This window comes from Jaculus jaculus, chromosome 3 (genome assembly GCF_020740685.1).
Source record: "Jaculus jaculus isolate mJacJac1 chromosome 3, mJacJac1.mat.Y.cur, whole genome shotgun sequence".
Taxonomy (NCBI): domain Eukaryota; kingdom Metazoa; phylum Chordata; class Mammalia; order Rodentia; family Dipodidae; genus Jaculus; species Jaculus jaculus.
In genome coordinates, this window is record NC_059104.1 from 166,290,279 (window position 1) to 166,310,962 (window position 20,684).

A 20,684-nucleotide genomic window follows, 5' to 3' on the forward strand; every position below is an offset into this window, starting at 1 on the left:
TCCAGCCCAGGAAAAGGACTTTTGACAGAGATGGCCAGGCAAGCTGGAGAGAGAAGAAGGACTGGGGGCATGGTGGAGGATGCCTGTGGGTACCCAACATAGAATCTGCCCTCTCCCCCACCCCCCGGGAGTGGCAAAAGAGATGGGAAAATGGGGAGGGTGGCATGTGTCAGAGTCCCCAGTGCCCTCAAAGTCTTTCAAACAGGGGAGTAACCTGGTCTAGCCTGGGCTTTGGAAAAGCCTCTATGTGGCTGTCACATGAATGCAGGAACAGGCAAGGGTGAGCCTGGGCCAGGAAGCTGTGCAAAGAGAGGCCAGGGAGAGGAGGCGAGAGGTGCTGCTGTGGGAGGTGAGGCTGTAAGGAAGAGGGGAGGGAAGAGAAGGAGGGAGCCGAGGACAGAATGCATTCATGGTGGTGCTGGCTGGAGCCCTGTGAACAGCTTGGTGGAATGAGGGGTTAACACAAGGGAGTCAGTAGTGGGGGGGGGGGCGACAGACGAGGAGGCACTTCCCTTCTGGGTCTGGCTACGAGGGCCCTGCCATGCGGATGGGAGACCCCACAGCCATCTGGAAGGTTCCTCAGGATCTGTATCTACCAGCAGACAGCACAACCAGGCTTTCGGATCTAGGGAGTGTTGGTAGCTTTGGGAAGAAAGCCCTGTATCCAACGCCATGGCCCACCCTCCCCTCGTCCATGTGAACTAATCACAACCTCAGAGGCCACCTGATTCTTGTGTCCTTTCCGCTCACTCCTTTTTACAGCCCAGGAAATCAGACTCACGTACGGCCATCTTCTTAGAAGATCTGGGATACATGCTATGAAAATGGCAGCCAAGCTCCTGTGAACATGTGAACATGCTTATCCGTGTGTCAGCATGTGTGTGCATGTGTACATACACACACACACACACAGAGAGACGGAGGCTTTTTGCAAATCTCTGGTATGGGGTTTGGGCAGCCGGGACATTTGTCACCTCTCTATATGCAGAATGCAAGCAATACATGTTTGTGATGGTGACTGTGGTGTCTGTGTGGATATATATGTATGTAGTGTGTGCTCAGTGCACGTTGAAGCGTGTTCTGCACATGTCAAGCCCCATGCTGGTTTTTGGACCTGTGTGTTTCCATGTGTAGTGGCTTTGTGACTTTTGAGGGTGCCCCTGTGCTCACGTGACATTTGAGGACACTCGTCACTTCCTGGAGTGTGGCCCTCAGGGTCCCTCGCTGTCTTTGAGGGTGAGCACGGAGGGTGTGTACGTGTGGAAGAGCTTTGTGTCTGTGGGGCGCATGCGTGGCTCCTGCCAGCAGGTGGGGAGATGTCCGATGATGTAAGGATGCCCAGTGCAACAGGCGGGGTGGTTGCCCTCACTTTGCCACCTCCTGGCTGTGTGACCTTGAGCTGGTCACCACCTGTCCTCATGTGTCACCTGCAAAATAGAGAGATGATGATGAAAAAGACCAAACTTGCCTCACTGGGTGCACTAGGGCTTGAGAGATGGCTTAGCGGTTAAGGTATTTGCCTGCAAAGCCAAAGGATCCCGGTTCGACTCTCCAGGACCCACATAAGCCAGATGTGCAAGGGGGCGCATGCATCTGGAGATCATTTGCATTGGCTGGAGGCCCTGGCACACACATATTCTCTCTCTCTCTCCCTGCTCTCTTTCTCTCTGCCTCATTTTCTCTCCCTCTCAAATTAAAAAAAAAAAAAAAAGTTGACTGAATAACGCGCAAGCTGCCTGACATAGACTCCTTGAGGAGGATTACTGATCATACAAACTGACCCTTCGGATTTCTCCCCTCCCTTTTGCCTGAGAGAGCGAGGGAGGAGCTATGGTTATCTCCTCACACAGAAGGCTGCATGACTGTAAGAGTGAGGGAGAAAGGCCTCACCCCTACCCCCTGCACCACACGGCCCCTGCCCTGCACCATTTCAGTCAACCGGGGTCTTCTCAGAGGAAGGTCCAAGGGCTGGAAGTGTCAGAACCCCTGGGGCTTTGTTACAGATGTAGATTCCAGGCCCGCCTCCAAGCCTCAAACCTGCTGAGCCAGAGGCCCCCCCAACCCTGGGGAGGCAGCAATCCATTGGAACCCACCCTCAGGCTCTCTGATGTTTATGAAGTGTGACAAAAACTGGGCATGCCCCCATGAAGAGGGTTGCTGTGTGAATCTGAGAGTCCCCCATGCCCTGCCTGTGAAACATGTGGAAGAAAGTCCGGTGCGACGAGAGGATGAGACCTTGGACTCCTGTGTGACCACAGGCCACGTCCTCACCCTCTCTGGGCCCATGGTCTGCCATTCTTGTTGGCACGCAAGGAGGTGAGCAGCATTTTCTGAAACGTCTGAAGGTGACCATTATCTGTGGGGGTCACCTGGGTTCATAGGAGCCAGATTCTGGAAGCTCTGCCAGGTAAGGGACCTGAACCAAGAAAGGCAGAGCCCACAGTCTACAGCAAGCTCAGTCCCACCAGCAACCTGGCATCTGGGCTCTATGTTTACAAGGGGCTTCGGGGAGTGGCTAAATCAGGGGACACCCCCGTGCCAAGCCACAGCCCTTTACCCCAGCAGGCCTGCCCTGAGCTCACGGAGTTTGCCCAGGCAGGGTCTCACTGAAGTGGCTTCTCCACACTGGGCCTGTGGGGTTGTGCCAGCTGGTCTCTATGTTGGGGCTTCCCTATCCCTGACACCCACTGAACATCAACTTTCCTGTGAGGAAGATGGCATCGCCCAGTCCGGCACCATCTTCTTTCCCTAGCACCATCATTTCCTCGCTATCCCTGAATCTGGGCTCCATTTTACAGAAGAGGAAACTGAGGCTTCAGGGGAGAATGCCTAGGCCCGGGCACCCTGCTCTCTGGTGGCAGCTCCAGCCATGTACGGTTGACCACTCATCCTGGGTTCCATGGTTATAGGAGACGGCGGCCCTGTGGAACATCTGTGAATTCCAGGCTGCTTGTTCATTGGCATCATAAGAAAAGGTCTGTGTCATGGCTGGAGAGATGGCTTAATGGTTAAGGCACTTACTTGCAAAGCCTAAGGACCCAGGTTCGATTCCCCAGTACCCAGGTGCACAGGGTGGCACATACATCTGGAATTCTAATGCAGTGGCTGGAGGCCCTGGCAGGGCCATTCTCTCTCTCTCAAATAAATATTAAACAAAAATAAAAAAAGAAGAAGAAGAAGAAAAGAAAGAAAAAGCCTGCGAGAATCTTCTCTTCAAATGGTTAACCAGGGCACGGGACAGGCATTTAGTTCCCAGCAGCCTCAGGCCCTCACAGTGCTGCGGTTTCACGGTCCACAGCTCAGCGTAGTCTGCAGGCCTTGGAGACGCTTCAGATCCTGCCTGCTTCCCTGTCTATCTCAGCATTTTCACTACTTAACACCTCGTAAGCTCCCCAGGGGGCCTCACTGCCAGGCACCGCTGGGTAGGGGACTACGGGCCTCACCAGTGCCTTCTACCCCAGCCTGGGTGACTCAGTGCTATAAGGAGACTGGCTCCTCTAAGAAAAGAAAACCAGTCCTGGGGCTCCAGCCCTCCCTGCTCAAGGGGTCTAGAGCTGAAGGACTTTGGGGTACTCTTCCCTGTCCACAGAATTCCTGAAACCCATTCCTCAAATGAGCCATGATGGCCAACCAGGAGGAGACACCAGAAATGCACCCACACCTGACCCAGAACCCCTTGTTTCTCCAGTAAAGGGGTCATCCACCTCTCAGGCACCATGTCCCTGTACCCCCGAGTTGACAGCCTCAAATTTCCTTCAGCCATGTGTGTTATTCTTCCTCTCCTATTGTCCCTTCAGGAGGTGGCCTCAGCTAGCATCGTTTCAACCCTCTCTGAACAAGACACAGGGGTAGGGGAACAGTTGGGGAATCCAAGTTTCCACTCCAGCAGGCAAGGCCCCAGCAGCGGCTGATGGGGAACTCCCTGATTCCCAGAGGCCCACGTGGGTACCAGGCAGGGGTAAGAGGTAAGGTCAGCCAGAGCTGCACGCTAGAACTTGGCCTGGGAGGTGGGAGACCTGAGTTCAATTCCTGGCGCCAAAGCTGCGTGACTTGAACCAGCTACTTAATTTCTGATTTCTAGTCAGTCATTGAGAAGAAAGACGCCCAACTGGAAGGCTGGCAATCGCTCTGATACATGCCACACGAGAGGGGGCACTGGCCCCAGAAGGTACTTCAGAAAGAACAATAAACACTAAATTGGGGGATTCGGGGTGCTATTCTGCCTACTCTGTTCTACAGCTAAACAAAGAAAGGAAGCTCAGAGAACGTTAGCAACTTGCCAAAGGTCACACAGGATATGAATATCATTTCTTTCTGGGCCACTAGCTCCTGAGTTTGAACTTGCCTGAGCAAAATTCTCCAAGGGAGCATTGAGCCCAACTTCAGTGTCTAAGAGACACCATCTCAGAGTGGGACTCCTGAGGGCCCTGCTTTCCCTGATAGATCCACGAGGGATCTCAAACATTTTCACACAAACACCGATACCAAAGTCTGACCTTTCCACCCACGTGTGTCCAGGAATAATGCCCTGGCTTTGGAGCGTGCTAAGCAGTACTGCATGGAAAGCTGGCCTCGGTGGCCTTTAGCAGACAGCCACCATCCACACGGCTGCCATGCAAATCTAACCTTGCTTGGGCCTCACCCGTCCTCCTCCCCAACTCCCTCCTGCCCCCAACTCTAGCTTGGCCTCTCAGACTTGGCCTCTGGATCTTTTTGGGAGTTCTCTGTGACTTTCCATTATTTTTATGCCCTAGCTCCCTGGGACCCATCAGAGGAGAGGCGCTCATATCACAGGCCAGACCCCCCCCCCACCACTGCACAGGACTTTAGTACACACTGTTACATATGACTTCTTTAGCTGGGCCGGGTAGCAGAGCTATAAGGACATGTCTCGCTTTGTAGATCAACAAGATCAGGTCCAAAAAGTTACACAGTGTGACTGCCAAGGGCAAAAATGGAAGAGGGGGGGCGCCCCCCCCACAGCAGTTCTGGTTCTAGCCTTCAACCCCAAGAAGTATCTGTAGCAGTGGACATGCCTGGCTGCCCCTCTGCTTCTACCTCTTGGGGAGCCCCATCCGGGCACTGAGCAAAGCAGAACCCTATGTGCTAACTAACCACAACCACAGCCTCTGGGGGTTGCGAGGAAGGCTGCTTGCTCCCCCTTACTGGGTTGTGGCCCTGGCCCTGCCCTGCCCCCACCCTAAGCCAAGTTCTGAGGCAGCTCCAGAGGGATAAGACAGTGCTGGGTCTGGCTCTGGAAGCAGTCAGTGGAAAGAAGGCCTCAAGCCTGCCTGAGTCCTAATTTTTCATTTTCTGCTCACCCAGCAGGGTCTCTGTGATTGGCTTTCCTAGGTGTGTGTTTTCCCAGGACGAGGACCTGGAAAAGGAAGCCCTCTTGCCGCAGAAGTGACTATCAAGTGCCATGCATTAGGGAGTGTTTCCTGCCACCTCTTCGGTGAGGTGCAGCCCCCTGTGTGGCCCCCTTACATCTGCTCCTGGCACCTACCCCAAGAAGCAGCTCTTGTCAAGACTGGGTGCGGTGGCCCATGCTTTTAGTCTCGGCATTAGATAGGCTCGTAGGAGTTCGAGGCCAGCTTGGGGTTGAGCTGAGTTCCAGGTCAGAATGGGCTAGAAGAGTGAAACCCTAACTCCAAACAAAACCCCAACACAACACAACAGGTAGTTATTATCTTTCCCACTTATCGAGAGAAAAACTGGGCCTCTATCTGCCCAGATATAGACTAGAGCTCAGAGAAGGGCTGGAAGCCCCTGAGAGCACCTGAGGTGGCTGAAAGGAAGCAAGTTTAGATATCCTCCTTCTTTTAAAATATGTATATGTATGTATGTATGTATGTATGTATATATATATATTGGACTGGAGAGATGGCTTAGTGGTTAAGCGCTTACCTGTGAAGCCAAAGGATGCCGGTTCGAGGCTCCATTCCCCAGGACCCACGTTAGGCAGATGCACAAGGGGGCGCACGCATCTGGAGTTCGTTTGCAGTGGCTGGAAGCCCTGGTGTGCCCATTCTCTCTCTCTCTCTCTCTCTCTCTCTCTCTCTCTCTCTGCTTCTTTCTCTCTCTGTCACTCTCAAATAAATAAAAATAAGCAAAAAAAATTTTTTTTATTTTTTTTCTTTTAAATATATTTTTTTAAATTTTTATTAAAATTTTCCATGATTATAAAACATATCCCATGGTAATTCCCTCCAAAAAAATATTTTTTTTAATTATTATTTATTTACTTGAGAAAGAAGGAGAAAGAGAAAGAGAGAATGGGTGCTCCAGGGCCTCTAGCTACTGCAAACAGATTCCAGACACACACGCACTATTCCAGACACACTACCTTATGTAGCTGGCTTACATGGGTACTGGGGAATCAAACCTGCGCCCTTTGGCTTTTCAGGCAAGTGCCTTAACCGCTAAGCCTCCAGCCCTAGATATCCTTTTTAAGCCTTGCCGAGTCCTTATCTAAACGTCCTACCCATCCTCTTGGGAAGCCTTCCCGGACCTCAGACCAGGCCAAGGCTACCTCAGGCCTCCAAGAACTTGCTGTCAGGCACTGTCTTCTCTGGGTTGACCCACTGTCCAGCTCTACTCCATAGGGAACCTGATGGGAGGAAGAAAAGAGCATTGACACAGGTTTAGGGAACCCAGCTCCACCCTGCCTGCCACAAGTACTCACTTTCTATCCCTAAGACAGGATACCTGGAGGCACTGTCAGAGCTGGTGATGGGCTTGGAGAAGGTGGCGGTACAGGAACCACAGCTTGGACCTACAGGGCTCACACTCCTCCCCTAGGGACTTCCATCTTCCAGGCCAACAGGGCAGGGCACTATGGGTATTGGTAGGGCCGGGCATAATAAAAAGAGGTGGGCTTTTGGGAGGTCTTCAATCCCTGATGATAAAAGACAAATAAATCTGTTACCCGACTTTTAGACAGTTCCTTAAAAAACCAGCAAGGGCTGGGGAAATAGCTCAGTCCATAAAGTGCTTGCCTTGCAAGCATGAGGACCTGAATTCAACTCCCAGAAACCATATAACCATGTGTTGAGAGAGAGAGAGAGAGGGGCTGGAGAGGTGGCTTAGAGTTTAAGGCACTTGCCTGCGAAGCCCAAAATCTCAGGTTTGATTGCGGAGTACCCGTGTAAGCTAGATGCACAAGATGGCCCATGCATCTGGAGTTTGTTTGCAGCGGCTGGAGACTCTGGCACACCCATATTCTCTCTCTGTCTCTTTCTCTCTCTTTCTCTCAAATAAATAAGGCCGGGTGTGGTGGCTCCCTCCTTTAATCCCAGCACTCGGGAAGCAGAGGTAGGAGGAGCACCGTGAGTTCAAGGCCATCCTGAGACTACATAGTGAGTTCCAGGTCAGCCTGGGCTAGTGTGAAACCCTACCCTGAAAAATCAAAATAATAATAATAAATATTAGGAGAAGAGATGTACCTCAGTGGTACAGCAATTGCCTAATATGAGCAAGGCCCTGAGTTGCATCGCCAGTAAAGGTGGGTTGAGGGAGAGACTGAACGCAGGAAAAAAAAAAAAAAAGATACAAGATGGGGACAACTTCGCTTCGTGGACTGATTAGGCTCAAGTCCCTGCCTTTTATAAGCTCTGTGACTTTGGAATATGTCACCATAAATGGTAACTTGACTATTCTCCGCCAGTTGGCTTTTCTGTACACTCACAGCCCTAACTCCTAGCCTCAGTTTCTCCATAAGTTAGTTGGGGACTTTGACAACCCCGCAGATGACGGAGGAGGAGGAGGAGGAGCAGGAGGAGGGATGACCATGGTGCGGGGGGAGGGGGACGTGAGAGGGGGGATCCCCCTCAGCGGTCGCTCCAGGGCCAAAGAAGGGTCATTTCCTTCCGCGTTCAGCTGCAGTCAGTCACCTCTGGCGTCGGTCCCCGCCCGAGTGCGGCGGCGCCAGGATTTCCTCCGCGGACCCGGGGCTCCCCGCGCCCCCCCCCCCCGCCTGGCCCGCCCGGGCCTCGAGGGCTGCACGTGCGGAGCCTCGCTTCCTTTCCACTCTTTTCCCTCCCGGCGCTGGGTCCCTGCACCCCGGCAGCCCAGCAGCACTCCGGCCCTTGCCCCGATGGGATCCCAGAGTAAAGATGTCCCTCCAGCCCCCAGTTCCTCATCCAGCGAATCGGGGGCGGGTGGGGCGGGGGGCGGCGAGGGCACCGGGAGAGCGGGCGGCGCTAGGACCCTGGGGTGTAGGGGCGTGGCCGGCGCTAGGACCCCGGGGCCGGGGGGCGTGGCCGGACTGCAGAAGGTATTTAAACCGCGGGCGCCGCCCCCTCGCGGCCGGCTCGTGCGGCGCTGCAGCGGCCGGGCCTATGCGGGCAGTCGGTGGTCCGTGACCCCCCCGCGCTGGCGGGTGGGACCCCCCGCCAGGTTGGCGCAAAATGTACGGAACAGAGGAGCGGAGGCCGCGCTGAGCCAGGTAGGAGCCGCCCCATGTGGAGCCGCCTGGATCCTCCCTTGTTCCCCAGTCCCTGTCCCGAAGCCTCCTGTGGCCCCATCTCTCTTTTTCGCGAAGGCGACGGGCAGGCGTTCCCATTTGACAGCTGGGAAAATCGAGGCCCAAAGCCTTTAAGAACACACAAGTTGATAAGGGTAGACCTGGGACTTGAAGTCAGGTCCCCCCCGGCCCTCTGTGCTCCAGGCTGGCTGTGGGCTCCCCATCCTGCTGCACTAGTGTCTGGAGGGGAGGACCTGAAGCCAGCCTTCTTTATAGGTGGTAAGATAGGAGGGACCCCCTACCCCCACACGTCTGAAAGGCCGCCTCACGGGCCCACATTCCTTTGGGTTAAGGTCTAAATCCCCAGGGATGTGTCTCCAGACCCGGGACATGCCCTCAGTGATTCACTGCCGCCTTGAGCCCTCGCCAGCAGCTCTCCCAGGACCCTTTGGCCAGGCCAGGACGTCAGAGCAAGCCTGAGAGTCCGGGACTGACTGGTCTGTTGTGGGCCTGAGCATTGGGGTCTCCTGGGACGCTTGGGAGGGAGGGCTTGCCCTGGTGTAGCTGAACTAGTCCGAGACAGAAGGGACGAGATTCTGATCCTGACTCTATTTGCTGCCTGAGTGACTTGGGGTAAGTCATTTCTCTAAGCTTCCTGTTTCCCCGTGAGCAAGAGCAGGTACAGCTCCATAGGGACAGCATTCAGGGCCTGTGTGTCTAGGTGAGTCCCAGCGCCAAAACACTTAGGAGCTCAGGAATCGGTCACTTCACCATCCCGAGGCTCAGTCTTCTTGTAAGTAAAATGGAGTACAGTAATTATGTCGTTGGGTGACTGAGAAGATTAAATCAGATGATATAGGTCAAGTGTTTAGAGGAGAAAAGTGGTCTTATTTTGAATGTTGATTTGCCCTCCACACCTCTCTCTCTCTCCCTTCCTCCCTCTCTCTTACATGTCAACACATTTCCCAAGTGAGATTCCAGCCACTTGCCCACAGGCCTAGGGTCTCCCTCCTCAGCATACTTCCTCTGGGATTCTCAGCCCCGTGGGACCCCGTACCAACTTGGGAAGGACACAGAAGTGTCCCAGCATGTCCATGGCCGTGTTCCACTCGATCATCGCAGTGACTAGGGGTGGCCAGAAGCAGAGCAAGAACCAGGCTACCTTACGGATGGGACACTGAGGTGGGGAGAGAGATTAGAGGGCTTGCCCTGGGAACAGGGAGCAGGGAGTGGGGTGGAGAGGGGCTGGTGGAACTTGGATGTGAGCTGGCGAGTGACCTATCTTCTTGTGTGAGAGGCAGCAGCCCTCAAATGCCAGGCACTATGAAGGTGGAAGGGACACACACAGCTCAGGGCCCCATCCCACCAGAGTTCCCCTGTGCTGTGGGGACTGCCCCTTTGGGAGGTACAGATGCCCAGGTTGAGGTAGAGTGGCATTTGGCAGTAGAAGGGCAAACAGGATCCCTTTGACCATCTCTGTTTGAACCAGTCATCACAGTAGCAGACTCTGTTGCCGTTGACTAGTTGTTCCTCGGGAGACCTTTAGTGAGCACCTCCTTAGTGGGCCTGGCTGCCACGGAGTACAAGAAATGATAGATGTGTGGAAAACAATGAAAAACGTGTGAGGAGCCTGGAGAAGATCACTGCAGGCGGAGGGAAGGGCGAGGGCAGAGAAGAGGCATGTGCTGTGACGGAGGACTTTGCCAAGGGGAGGAAGGTGGCTGATAGAGCTGAGAATGTGAGCTTTTTCTACGTGACATTTGTGATCTGATGCGTGATTTGGAAACGCCACTGGCTGCCGTGTGCAGGGCAGATTATGGGGGTAAGGGGAAGTGGGGCAAGGACAGAGAGCTGGATGGGCTATTGCCATGGAGGTGGGCACCTCTGGGGTCTGGTTTTCAGAACCAGCTAAGTGAGGGAGGAACACAGCAGAGAGATAGAGTCAGAGGACCTGAGCTTCCCAGCATCCCTGTGTGGTGAGGTGGGCCATTGGGTGGGTGGCTGGGTGGGGGGGCTTCTCTTCCAAGAGGTAGGAAAACAAAGCAGGGTATGCTTGGTGTTCCGCTGCTCAGAGGCTACAGGAACCCAGAGGTTGCAGGATAGCCTTGGGGAACCAGAGAGGGCTTCTTGGAGGAGGTTGCCCCACAGGCCAAGAAAGACCAGAAGGGCCAGGCAGGGGAAAAGTCCTGAGTACTGAAAGTAAAAAGAAATGTATGCATCCAGGACCCAAAGTGGGAGAGGGGACAGTGAGGGCTGGAGAGGAGAGCTGGCTAGGAAGGGCTGGCTCCCCAGGGCCTAGCAGACGCCAGGGGTTTTTACTCTGCTCTGAGTATGCTAATGTTAAGCAGGTGGTAACATCTGCTTTTTAAACAACAGAACAAAATTTCCTGTGAACTCAGCCTGCATTGAGAGCAGAGCACTGCAGGGCCCCGGGCCCTGAGGGAACCCAAGATAGGGTTGAAAGGGACCACACTGGCCCTCGCATGGCATGTTTCCGAGCAGTCACTGTATCCGCATTCACCACCAGTGGGTTCTGACTGCCAGAAGGGCCCTCAAAGGCTTGCGTATGCCTCCTGTCCCTGGGCCACCTTCTCACTAACCAGCCAGCACTTGTTTACTGAACACCCACTACGGGGAAACTTTCACGTGTGGAGGTGAAGGGCGCAGGTGCACAGCCAGGCTTGCTGTCGACTGCCATTTAGCTGTGTGACCTTAGATGTCTAGTCTGACCTCTCTGAGCCTCGGTTTTTCCCTTCTGTCAAATGAGAAATACGAGAATGGTAACAGGCTCATTGAGTTTATTGTGAGGATTCAGTGAGTCAAGTCTAAGAAGACCGTAGGGTAAGGGCTCGGGAGTAGCACTTGCATAGAACATGCCTCATTTATCCTCCACAACATTGGATGTGGCTGTCACTAATCTCAGGAAACAAGGTCACAGAGGTGACTTGTAGAAAGTCACACAGCAGAGAAATAGAGGAGATGAGAGGGAGCTGTGAGATGGAGGTGACTCAGAGTCCAGTGGTCTTGGATAGTGTTGCGTGTCCCTCATCATTAACATGCTCTGTCCCCACAAGCTGTGACCACTTCTGCTGCTGTCTTGTCCCCATTTCCCAGCTCAGAGCCTGAAGCGAGGAGGCACTCACAAAAGGTGTGAATGAACGAACAAACGAAAGAATGAATGAAATTGATAGCCCGATCTGTGCATCCGTAGCGCTTGGCTCAGTTCCTCAGGACCCTGCCGAGGGCCTCCGGGGTCCCTTGGGCCCTGCCCTGGGTGTTCACAGAGCAAGGAGCCCAGCTGACCTGCGCAGCCAGTGGCTTCAGTGAAAGTACAGGGCTTGCTGGGGTAGGGCAGGCCTTCCTGTTGGGGCCCCAGCCAATCCCTGAACAATGGCAAGGGCTGAGAATGCCAATCAAAAGACAAAGGTCAAAATAAAGCGGGGCGGGGGGGGGGGGCGGTGTATTGGTAGAGGTCTGCCTATGGCCCAGGAGAAACAGGAGTTAGAGACCCACCTCTGTCCACCCAAGCCCCGAGTCCGAGGGCTAGCCTGAGTTCCCTCCTGTACATTCCCTCCTGGCTGCCTTCCACGGGGAGGAGGGGTGGAGGGGGCGCTGTTCTCACAGCCCAGTGGGGCAAGAGTGTTGCTTGAAAGTTTTGCTTAGGCTGGGGACTTGGCTCCCTGAGCAAAGTGCTTGCTGTGCACCCAAATTTGGATCCTCAGATCTAAGATGTAAAATGACAGGCATGGTGGTGGTGCGGAGTCCCTGTAATCCTATGGGAGGTGGAGACAGGTGAATCCCTGGGGCCTGCTGGCCAGCCGGTCTGGCTGAACTGGTGAACTAAACGCTCAGCAAGAAAACCTGTCTTCATGGGCTGGAGAGATGGCTTAGCGGTTAAGCGCTTGCCTGTGAAGCCTAAGGACCCCTGTTTGAGGCTCGATTCCCCAGGACCCACGTTAGCCAGATGCACAAGGGGGCGCACGCGTCTGGAGTTCGTTTGCAGAGGCTGGAGGCCCTGGCGCGCCCATTCTCTCTCTCTCCCTCTATCTGTCTTTCTCTCTGTGTCTGTTGCTCTCAAATAAATAAATAAAAAATTTTTTAAAAAACGAAAACCTGTCTCCAAAAATAAAGGTGGAGAGAAAAAGAAAAAAAAAAAAGCACCCATGTCAGCTTCTGATCCCTACATGTATACTCCCACATACAAATACACACACACACACACACACACACACACACACACACACACACACAATTATAGCACAGTTTGTCTTCAAGCTCTCAGTCCCCTGCCTCAGGCTGGGACGACATACACGAGGCACCCCAGGCCCTGGGTGCAGGCCCACGTCCCGCCTGCCCTCCTCTGTGGTCTGGGGTCTCTGAGGGAGGGTAGTGAGGGTGCAGCCGGCAGTAGAAGGAGCCCGTGGTCTCACCACCCCCTTCTCTTCTCCCCCTAGGCAGAGCCATGAGCCATCAGGTCCTGCTGCTCCTGCCCGTGCTGACTCTGGGCCTGGCTACCTCCCAGCACCGGGACCAGGCACCCTGTAAGACGGTAAGATGCCAGCACAGGTAGGGGAAGGGCCACCCAACCCACCCCTGCTCTGAGTTGCAGGTGGTCCCAAGGCCCAGGAGCGGAACTTAGAGGAGTCAGGAGAGAGCGGGACTTTCCCTTGAACCATTCAGATAGTTATTCACCTGATAGTCTGTTGCCCTGCACAGAGTGAGAAACGGAGGCTTGGAGAGGTTAGGTGACCTGACCAAGATGACTCAGCTAGGACCAGTGGGCTCTCTGCAGATGCAGAGTATGTCTCTTTGTAGGGAATGGGGGTGGGCTGGGAGGGGCTCCTCTGAACCGGTCCCCCCTATGAACAAGTCTCTTGGACTTGGGTCTGCTGGAATAGCCCTCAAACATCACTGCCAGGTCAAATGCTGCCACCTCCAGGAAGCCTTCCCAGACTTCACCAGGCTGCTCCCTGTGGCTGATTCCTCTTCTGGGCTCTACCACCCCCCAGATTCCGAACCTCCATGTCTCTGCTGAGCGGGCCGAGCACATGGGGACTTGTTGCACTGCCCGACTGTCTCACCCGTCCGATTGAGAACTTCCCTGGGGCAGGGACCAGATCTGTCTCTTTTTCCTAGTCCGAGCCAAGGAGATGCTAAAGTTACTGTTGCCATGTGGGGATGGGGGAAAAGAGGCCTCCTGGGGATACTTGTGAGGTAGGGCTGGGGAAGGGACAGGCGCTGGCCCTGCACCCGCTCATAGAACTCAGAACGGACAGCTGCTTAGGAACTGCAAGCAACTCCAATCCGAGGTCTGCAGTGTCCTGCTGCGGCCGCAGGCCTCCAATACCACTGCATCACCAACACACGTTTCTCCAGGCAAGACCATGGAGGTCCTGGGGCGGGGGAGGGAGCCCCTCGGTCCCGGCAGAGGGAGCGGGGCGGGGGGGGGGGGGTTGCTGCTGCCATCAGGAAATGCCCGACCAAGAGCAGCCTGTGGGAGGAAAGGGTTTATTTTGGCTTACAGATGTGAGGGGAAGCTCCACGATGGCAGGGGGAAACGTGGCATGAGCAGAGGCTGGACATAACCCTCTGGCCAACATCAGGTGGACAACAGTGGCTGGAGAGTGTGCCTAACACTGGCAAGGGAAAGCGGGCTATGACACCCATGAGCCCACCCTCAACAATACATCACCTCCAGGAAGTTCCACTTCCCAAATTGCCACCAGCTGGGGACCTAGCATTGCGAACACACAAGTTCATGGGGGACACCTGAATCTAACCGCCACACCTGCATTCTGAGGAGGTGACACAATCGTCAGGAAAGTACCTCTGAATCATCAGGGAAGGTGATACACACAGGAGCCCAGAAGACATGTGACACCTCCCCCCACCCCACCTCACAGGTAGAAGTGATAGAGGCAAGATTTGTACCCATGGCCCATTACACCATTAACTGCCAGTACCTGTTCCCACCTAGGTTACTTCCTTGTAAAGGTGATAGAGTTGGGGGCGGGGGCAAGTCCTCTCTCCTCCCAGTGGCTGACATCACAGAGAGTAGTGAAGGGCACTTAGTCCCCCCCAATCCCCTGCACCAAGGCCCCTTCCCCACGTTCTCTCCCCTGAGATCCCCTGGGAAGTTAGTCAACGTTTATAGCTAAGAGTGGGGAAAATTGGAAATGCAATTCCGGGTACCACCCTGTCCTTGAGGCTTCCTCTGAAATCTGGTTTGGACTAGAGAGGTGGACATCCAGAGTGCCTCCCTTTGAGTCACTACAGCAGAGATCCTGGGCACCTGGACTATAAGTCTTGGGTTCCTGGCTGGGTCAGTTTTGTGTTCTGACTCCTATGGAGCTGGTGTCCTGGGGTGCTTTGGCCCCTCCAGAGAGATCACGAATGCAGGCTTTCGGGGGGGGGGGGGTTATATGTGAAGTGCAGAGCAGGCCCCCATGCTGTGGATGCCTGGTAAGTGGTGCCTGGTGGTGTCTGCTAGAGCCAACGTGGGGACCCAGGCAGCTGAGGTCCCAGGAGGCAGACTCAGCTTGCCCCCCCAGATGGGGATGAAATTCCCAGCAGCCATTGGATTCATCTTTATTTCTTCTTGGCATCAGGCTGGTCCAGGGTAGGGGCTCTGGTTTCTCTGGGTGCCCGTGAGAGGAGTCTCGTGTGACCTCGGTAGCAGCCTCCTTCCTCTAGAGCTGCGGGACAAACCTTGACGCAGCCTGCAGTAGGCAGTCCCATAGGTACCCATGGTTAGCAGTGTCCTTCCTCTAACTTGCTCATCTTGGGGTACTCAGGAGGAACCACAGAGCTGGGTGAGGTGAGGATCCCAGGCTGGTGTTTCTCCCTCTCTGCCTGTGACCAACCCCATGTTAAGTAACTGTCAGGGCAGACCCTGTTCTTGGCATCTGGGAAGGTCTCCACATCTGGGCAGCGGGAGGCTGACTCCTTGCTCTCAGAGCTCTGGCTTTAATCCGAATTTCCGGATCATCTCTTTTTCTTTCCCTTCAGGCATTAATTGAGTCAATGCCTCAGCCCTTTCCTTGAGTGCAGATGTCTGCGACTCATTCATTAAAAACATTTCCGGAACACTTTCTGTGGGCCAGATCCAAGACATGCATGTCAATCAAAGCAGTCCCTCCCTGCTCTGAGCGTTCTGTCCTCAGGTCCCCACACAGTCACTGTGCAGGGGCATCAAGCCATGAGGAAGGAAGCTCAGTCAGGGGAGGGTTCACGTGAGGAATTTCCACATAGATCTGGTCGGGACTGACGTAGCCTAGGGATGAGGCCCAGAGGTGGGCTTGGGAGGCTTGGAGGTGGCGGTCAAGCACAGTCACTGCATGTGGACTAGGGTGAGGTAAGGAGATAGGTAATCAGGGGCCATAGTCTGGATACCTTGCTGAGGGTCCCAGATTCTCCCCTGGGCAAGGCAGAGGGCATCCTGTGTTTCTCAGCAGTCACCTGGCATTTGGCAGGAGGGTCAAGAGGAATCAGTGGAACAGGAGGGTGATTGTGGAAGCTGGACCACTGACTGGCAAAGGCTAGGGCCCCGGGAGCTGGGTCTAGGAAAGACCAGAGGAAGACCTACATTTGCACAGAATTCCAGTCCCCAACAGCACATTTTAGTGCTGGAGAGATGGCTTAGCAGTTAGGGTGCTTGCCTGCAAAGCCTAAGGACCCAGGTTCAATTCTCCAGGACCTATATAAGCCAGATGCACAAGGTGGCGTATGTGTCTGGATGCCATTTGCAGTGGCTGAAGTCCCTGGCACACTCATTCTCTCCCTCTCTCTCTCTTAAATAAATAAATAAAATATTAAAAAGGAAAAAAAAAAAGCACATTTTTATGGAAGGAAAAGAATGAAGTCTTTAGTTTTTAAAAGGTTCAAAGCCCAGTTCCCTCAATATCCGTTGGGTGATCCTGAAGTCTCTTGTTCCCTCCCTGAGCCTGGACTTTGGTAAATATGGTCGTCCCCACCAGATCTCCCCTACACAGGAAGGGCGGGCTGGTGTGAGGGCACAGCCAGTCAGCAATGCTAAGGAGATATGCACAATGTCTGTACAGTGTAGAGTGGGTGCTGGGGAAGGATGAATTAATTTCTGGGTAAGAAACCAGAGTGGTGTGGGTCTTGGCTATCATTTTCCCTGTTCCTTCTCTCCCTGACTTACCTTTGGGATCCCCATGCTGGACCCAGCCCACCAAAAGAGGGTCTGCGCATGGGAAGTAACAGCTGTAGAAAGGATGTCACACCTGGGAGCGCATTTCAGATCAAGAGCAAGATCTGAGGGTGGGCCCAAATCAAAACGCGACAGGAGTGCAAACTCCACAAGTCATCTTTTCCGTATGGGGCTTCTAGTCAAATGGTAGGATTTTATGGGGCTGCAGCCAGGACCCAGGTGTGGAAGCAGGAGCTTGGCCCTGCTGCTCCCTGGTTCTGGATTCTGAGAAAATCATGGGTTAGTTTCCTGTGAAATGTGACATGAGTCATCACAGGACTTTTCTTAGGTTGGTTGTCTTCCTACCATCTTTTCCATCAGCCGACCTCCCTTCTGCTCATCACTGGCCCAGGGGTCGGAGGCAGGGGTGATCTGACATTAGTATGGAGAGGGGCAAGGCTAGCGTCCTGAGAGCATGTGGAAGAGCCCCCTGACACTACCATGGCTTAATCATCCTTCTTTCTTCCTTCCTTCCTTCCTTTTTTTTTTTTTTTTTTTTGAGTCAAGCTCAACAGACTGGCCTTTTTAAAAATAATATTTTATATTTATTTGAGAGTGACAGACAGAGGAAGAGGGAGAGAGAGAGAGAGAGAGAGAGAGGGAGGGAGGGAGGGAGGGAGGGAGGGAGGGAGAGAATGGGCATGCCAGGGCTTCCAGCCACTGCTAACGAACTCCAGACGCATGCGCCCCCCTTGTGCATCTGGCTAACGTGGGTCCTGGGGAGATGAGCCTCAAACCGGTGTCCTCAGGCTTCACAGGCAAGCGCTTAACCACTAAGCCATCTCTCCAGCCCCAGACTGGCTTTTTTTAAAAAAAAAATGCTTTATTTTATTTTTGAGAGAGAGAGAAAAAAAGAGAATGAGCACACCAGGGAGTTTCAGCCACTGAACGAATTCCAGCTGCATGCACCCCCTTTTACACATGTGTGACATTGCACACTGGTGTCACTTTTGTGTTTGGCTATACGTGGGACCTGGAAATTTGAACAAATATTTTTAGGTTTCACAGGCAAGCGCCTTAACCACTAAGCCATCTCTCCAGTTCTGCCCCCCTTTTATAAAAAAAAAAAAATTATTTATTTGAGAGAGAGAGAGTGTGTGAGACAGAAATAGGCAGATAGAGAGAGAGTGAGAGAATGGGCATACCAGGGCCTCCAGCCACTGCAAACAAACTCCAGATGCGTGTGCCCCCTTCTGCATCTGGCTTATATGGATCCTGGGGGGGTCAAACCTGGGTCCTTTGGCTTTGCAGGCAAGTAGCTTAACTGCTAAGCCATCTCTCCAGCCCCCAGTTCCCCCTTTTTATGCAAAAGAGTGAGAGAGAGAGAGAGAGAATTGGCATGCCAGGGCCTCTAACAACTGTAATCGTACCCCAGACATTTGTACCACCTTGTGCGCATGTGCGACCTTGTGCTTGCGTTGCCTTGTGTACCCGGCTTATGTGAGAACTGCAGTCAAGCCTGGGTCTTTAGGCTTCACAAGCAAGCACCTCAACCACCAAGCCATCTCTCCAGCCCTTAATCATCTTTCTTGCCTCCATTAATGCCAGCTGCTGTTTGACCTCCCTCTCCCCAGGTGGACAAAGAGGCCTTGTGCCAGGGCCTTGGCCTGCTTCAGGTCCCCTCAGCCCTCCCGCTGGACATCCAGGCCCTCGATCTATCTGGGAACCAGTTGCAGAGTGTCCTGGCCTCACCCTTGGGCTTCTACAAGGGCCTTCGTCACCTGGACCTGAGTGACAACGAGATCAGCTTCCTGCAGCCTGGAGTCTTCCAGACTCTGCCCCATCTGGAACACCTCAACCTGGCTCACAACCGCCTGGCCATGGGTCCTGGTGGTCTGGGACCCCTGCCACATGTGGCCTCCCTGGACCTGTCTGGGAACAGCCTGCACGGCAGCCTGGTGGAGCGGCTGCTAGGTGAGGCGCCGAGCCTACGTACGCTTTCGCTGGCGGAGAACAGCCTCACGCGCCTGGCACGCCACACCTTCGGGGGCATGCCCGCGCTCCAGAGGCTGGACCTTCACAGCAATGTGCTGATGGACATCGAGGACGGTGCCTTCGAGGTTCTGCCCAACCTGGTCCACCTCAATCTGTCCAGAAACTCCCTCACCTGTATCTCAGACTTCAGCCTCCAGCAGTTGCGTGTGCTGGACCTGAGCTGCAACAGCATCGAGGCCTTTCAGATAGCCCCGCACGCACGTGGTCAGTTCCAGCTGGCCTGGCTCGACCTGAGGGAGAACAAGCTGCTGCAGTTTCCTGACCTGGCTGCACTCCCGAGACTTATCCACCTGAACGTGTCCAGCAACCTCATCCAGCTGCCCACGGGACTGCCCCAGGCCAGTGGGGGCCTCCACGCACCTTCGGAGGGCTGGTCGGCTTTACCCCCGTCCAGCCCCAGTTGGAACACCAGCACCCACCCCCTCCCCCAACTCTTGAACCTGGACTTGAGCTACAATGAGCTTGAGCTCGTCCCTGACAGCTTTCTTGAGCCACTGACCTCCCTGCGCTTCTTGAACCTCAGCCGAAACTGTCTGCAGGTCTTCCAGGCCTATCGCGCAGGCGCTCTGCCCTGCCTGGTGCTCCTGGACTTGAGTCACAATGGGCTGGAGGCTCTGGAGGTGGGTGCTGGGGCCCTGGCATCCCTGAGGACGCTGCTCCTGCAGGACAATGCCCTGCAGAACTTGGCACCCTCCACCTTTACCAGCCTGACCAGCCTGCAGAGGCTCAACCTTCAGGGAAACCAAGTCAGCCCATGTGGGGGGCCGGCTGAGCCAGCGCTCCCAGGCTGTGTGGCCTTCTCTGGCATCCCCAGTCTCCGCGTCCTGAACGTGGCGGGGAACTCAGTGGGGATGCTCAGGGCAGGCACTTTCCTCCACACCCCACTTACGGAGCTGGACCTGTCTGCCAACCCTGGTCTGGATGTGGCCACGGGAGCCTTGGCGGGTCTGGAGGCCTCCTTAGAGGTGCTGGCCCTGCAGGGCAACGGGCTGACTGTCCTGCAGGTGGACCTGCCCTATTTCCGCTGCCTCAAATGGCTCAACCTCGCCGAGAACCACCTCAGCCACCTGCCTGCCTGGACGCAGGCTGTGTCCCTGGAGGTGCTGGACCTGCGGAACAATAGCTTTAGCCTCCTGCCAGGCAGTGCCATGGGTGGCCTGGAGACCAGCCTCCGGCGCATCTACCTGCAGGGCAATCCGCTCAGCTGCTGTGGCAACGGCTGGCTGGCAGCCCAGCTGCATCGGGGCCGCGTGGACGTGGACGCCACACAGGACCTGACCTGCCACTTGGGCTCCCAGGCAGAGGTGTCCCTGAGCCATGTGCGTCCTGAGGACTGTGACAAGGGCGGGCTCAAGAATGTCAACCTGATCATCATCCTCACCTTCACGTTGGTCTCTGCCATCGTCCTCACGACACTGGCTACCTGCTGCTGCGTCCGCAGGCAAAAGTTTAACCACCAGTACAAAGCCTGATAAAGCTGGGAGACCCTTCCAGGTCAGTGTAGGAGCTGAAAAGGTGCAGAGACGCCGGGACACTGACCCAGGTCCCGCAGTGTGACCAGGAGCCCGGCCCAGGCGTCCCGTCTCTGCATCCTGCTGCTTGGGCAGGTGGCCACTTCTCGGGCTGCACATGGGGTCCAGCCGTGGGAGGTAAACGTGGGGAGGTTTCAGGGAGGCAGAGAGGGGTCTCGATCATCATCAGATCAACAAGTCTCCACCAAGCAGCCGTCCCGGGCCACACCCTGCTGCTCTGAGCAGCGGGGTCACTAGCCAATGAAACACATGCCTGTCCTCCAGTAGAGGCCGTCACACAGCCAGGCAGTGACCACACAGTGTGAGGGGTTAAGGTGGGGAAGCCCCAAGACCCCCAGACTCTGTAGTCCTCGCTGGTTGAGTGTGGAGATAGCTGCCCGCGCCAGACCCTGGGACAGGAGGACGGAGCCCAAGGGGACTTGTCTGAGCCATTTGATGCTGACTGCTGTGTCCCGTCTGCTGATCATGACTTTCAGCCTCT

The 20,684-nt window shown here is 54.8% G+C and overlaps 1 protein-coding gene across 3 annotated transcripts; it reads left to right on the top strand.

Moving 5' to 3' along the window:
• Positions 1–8,320: 8,320 nt before the first annotated feature.
• Lrrc32 (leucine rich repeat containing 32) lies at positions 8,321–20,162 on the top strand. Of its 3 annotated transcripts, none has more exons than XM_045146269.1 (3): positions 8,321–8,446; positions 12,919–13,013; positions 18,251–20,162. In XM_045146269.1, the coding sequence occupies exons 2-3, from the start codon at positions 12,927–12,929 to the stop codon at positions 20,141–20,143; spliced, it is 1,980 nt and encodes a 659-aa protein (XP_045002204.1). In that variant the 5' UTR covers positions 8,321–8,446; positions 12,919–12,926; the 3' UTR covers positions 20,144–20,162. The 3 variants fall into 3 exon arrangements, with proteins under 3 accessions (XP_045002204.1, XP_045002206.1, XP_045002205.1); XM_045146271.1 differs by lacking the exon at positions 8,321–8,446 and adding an exon at positions 8,912–8,961; XM_045146270.1 differs by lacking the exon at positions 8,321–8,446 and adding an exon at positions 8,992–9,097.
• Positions 20,163–20,684: the final 522 nt, after the last annotated feature.